Below are 2644 nucleotides of genomic sequence, written 5' to 3'. Positions count from 1 at the left end.
ACACACACACACAAGTAGCATTATTGGACTTTATCAAACACTTTAACTTTTGACTAAAAACAAACTCTGTGTTTCCCCCTTTGTAATTTCCCCCTTTGAATTCCATTTTTCTCTTTTCCTGTCATACTCTGTTGCCTCCTTCCCTCTTTTTTTTTGTTATGGCACCTTCTCTCCTTCTGTTTGTTTTGGTTTTGTTCTGTTGTTTGATGGTTTAGTTTCTCCCCTCTGTGTCCTTCTCTCCTTCCAATCAGCCCTTTAAAGATGACATAGAGCTCAAGTCTGATCTCCGCAGCGACACCCTGGACACACGGCAGGAGTATGACCTGAAGGTGAGCTGATCAAACACTCATTTGTACCAAATCATCAACCAGATGATGTCCACAAAATCTAAACTTCACTCTTCTTTTTCCTACTGAAAGACTCAAAAAGGACAAAATAGTGAGAAGGGTTACAATCACAGGTCCAGAAGTTGGTTAAAAATACAGATATATTCAATATCAAGTCAAAATCAACATCCCATTGATTATAAAATGATGCCAAAGTTAAACAGAGGTCCTGTGGAGTTCATATTGGTGCAATGTTTCGTTCTAATTATACCTCAAAGGGCTGCAAATATCCAAATCATTACTGACATATTGACTCACAGTGATGACTTTCATCCAATGATGTACAGACTTTATGGTGGTGTCACCCACAAAATTCAGTGAAAGTATCTGCCAGACAGAAATAATAATCAGATATACTCCATAATAGTATTTTTTGAGAGTTTTATACTAAAAATAAAGCCTCATTCATTAAAGGAGAATTTCGGCCATTTTTACATTACTCTTGATTGTCAATAATATGCGAGTACTTTCGATTAAAAAAACGGCGACCCAAATTAGTGCAGGCAACACGGAGTAGCTGCAGCAACATGTATGACCTTCCACTGAGCTAAAACAGCATTTGTGGCTGCAATTTTTAGAATGCCTATTTGCCTCTTAACTGGCATAAAATGAAATTAAAATGTCTTTGCAACATAAACAGGGCTCTTACGTGACAACAAGATGTGTTTTCAACTCACACATTGTTTAAATTAACCTACCCTGGTCCCTGTCTCGATCCTGCCGGTAGCTGCTAGCTGCTAGCTCCTAGCTGTTAGCTCCTAGCTGCTAGCTCCTATCTGCCGTCTGGTGAGTGTGTTCAGCCAGGGTTCTGTGATAATCATCCCGACAACACTCCACGGAGCGGGGGTGGTGTGGCTATGTCCTAGACAGCTCATGTCACGTCTTGAAGTTGAACTGAGACCCAAAATGAGTACGATATTGAAAGTGAGGTAGCTAACTTTGTAGGCCATGGGCCAGTGGTAATGTTTTCTTGGCCCCTGATGGGAATATTTTCAGTAATGTAGCTAACTTTGTGGGTTAAAAGAAGTACAAAATAGGCATGAACCTTGGCATGAAGTGAAGATTTTCATGAGATGTGGGTATTGCAATGTTGTATGTTGTCAGACAGTAGCTTCATTCAGCTTATGTGTGTTATGAAAATAAATGAAGGTGATGTGATGCAAGTAGCTCTTGGCCATTTTATTTTTTTAATAAAGTAGCCCTTAGATAATGAAATGCTGGAGATCCCTGCTCTAGAAGGTGCACAAGTGCATCTGAAATAGCCAGAAGAAAACAAGAGGGATTTTAAATAGAAAGCTCAGGTCTGGCTTTAAAAGAAAATCTAAAAATCATCTTAAAGTGCTCATATTATGCTTTTATGTTTTTTCCATTTTCTTCATTGTGTTTTATATATATATATTATATTATATTCATTATATATATTCATTCTATATATATATATGGTGTTTTTTAAAAAGTAAATCATGTAAACCTATTCTGGTACAACCTCTAAATACAATTATGAACCTAAAAATGAGTATAATAAGAGCACTTTAACTGGATGAGAAACTGGTGCTTGGACCACAATTTGTAACTATTATCTGCTTTTTTAATATGAAATACACCCAGTAGAGTTGTCTTCAAAAAAAACTTTATTTAACTCACATTTTATCTTCAAACATATCAGCTGATGTTAAATCCTTTAAACAGATGTTAAATAATTTCAGTAATTCATTGATTTGTCTTTTATAAAGTAACTATTATCTTTTACACAATAAATACAAGCATAACCAAAATGGCCGCCGCTCATCTGACTGTTGTTAGCCAGCAAATGTGACTTATGCCTTGTGACTAATATGACGGACATGATATGAGTTAAAATAATTCACCAGTGCAAAGTCCTAGTGATTTTTAAACGTAGTGTTAGTAATCGCAGTAAAATCTGTGAGAATATTAGAGTAGGATATTTAAGAGAAATATATTATGCATTTTGCAGTTTGCCTTTCTTTCATTGCTGGATGGTCATTTTACCCCTTCATTCTCAGTCCAGCTGTGAGGCAACTAGCTCATCTGATTGCTTAAAAAGTTGTCCCATGCATCTTGAAGAGATTTAAAGACAAAATAGAAGAAGAAGAAAAATGAAAAGACATTTAAAAAATATGAAGGATGTTTAGGTGTACTCTGCCCATTCAGCTGGCATGAATCATTTATACATTTTGACACCGTTGGGCTGGGCTTAGGTGATGAATGTATTTTCACGCGTAAAGCTGCCAAAATGT

At 36.3% G+C, this 2644-nt stretch overlaps 1 protein-coding gene across 4 annotated transcripts in view; it reads left to right on the top strand.

The window, feature by feature from the left end:
* LOC116707439 (kin of IRRE-like protein 1) overlaps positions 1 to 2644 on the top strand; it is a 32806-nt gene that overhangs the window by 27801 nt on the left and 2361 nt on the right. For 2 of the 4 annotated variants that reach the window (XM_032544775.1, XM_032544774.1), the window contains exon 14: positions 252 to 329. In XM_032544775.1, the coding sequence (XP_032400666.1) occupies positions 252 to 329 (78 nt within the window). Of the gene's footprint in view, positions 1 to 215; positions 330 to 2644 lie in introns of all 4 variants that reach the window. The other 2 variants (XM_032544773.1, XM_032544772.1) reach the window with 1 other exon arrangement.

Source organism: Etheostoma spectabile, chromosome 19, assembly GCF_008692095.1.
Source record: "Etheostoma spectabile isolate EspeVRDwgs_2016 chromosome 19, UIUC_Espe_1.0, whole genome shotgun sequence".
Lineage (NCBI taxonomy): Eukaryota > Metazoa > Chordata > Actinopteri > Perciformes > Percidae > Etheostoma > Etheostoma spectabile.
Note: the sequence above shows the minus strand (reverse complement) of the source record. Positions and strands in the feature narration are given on the sequence as shown.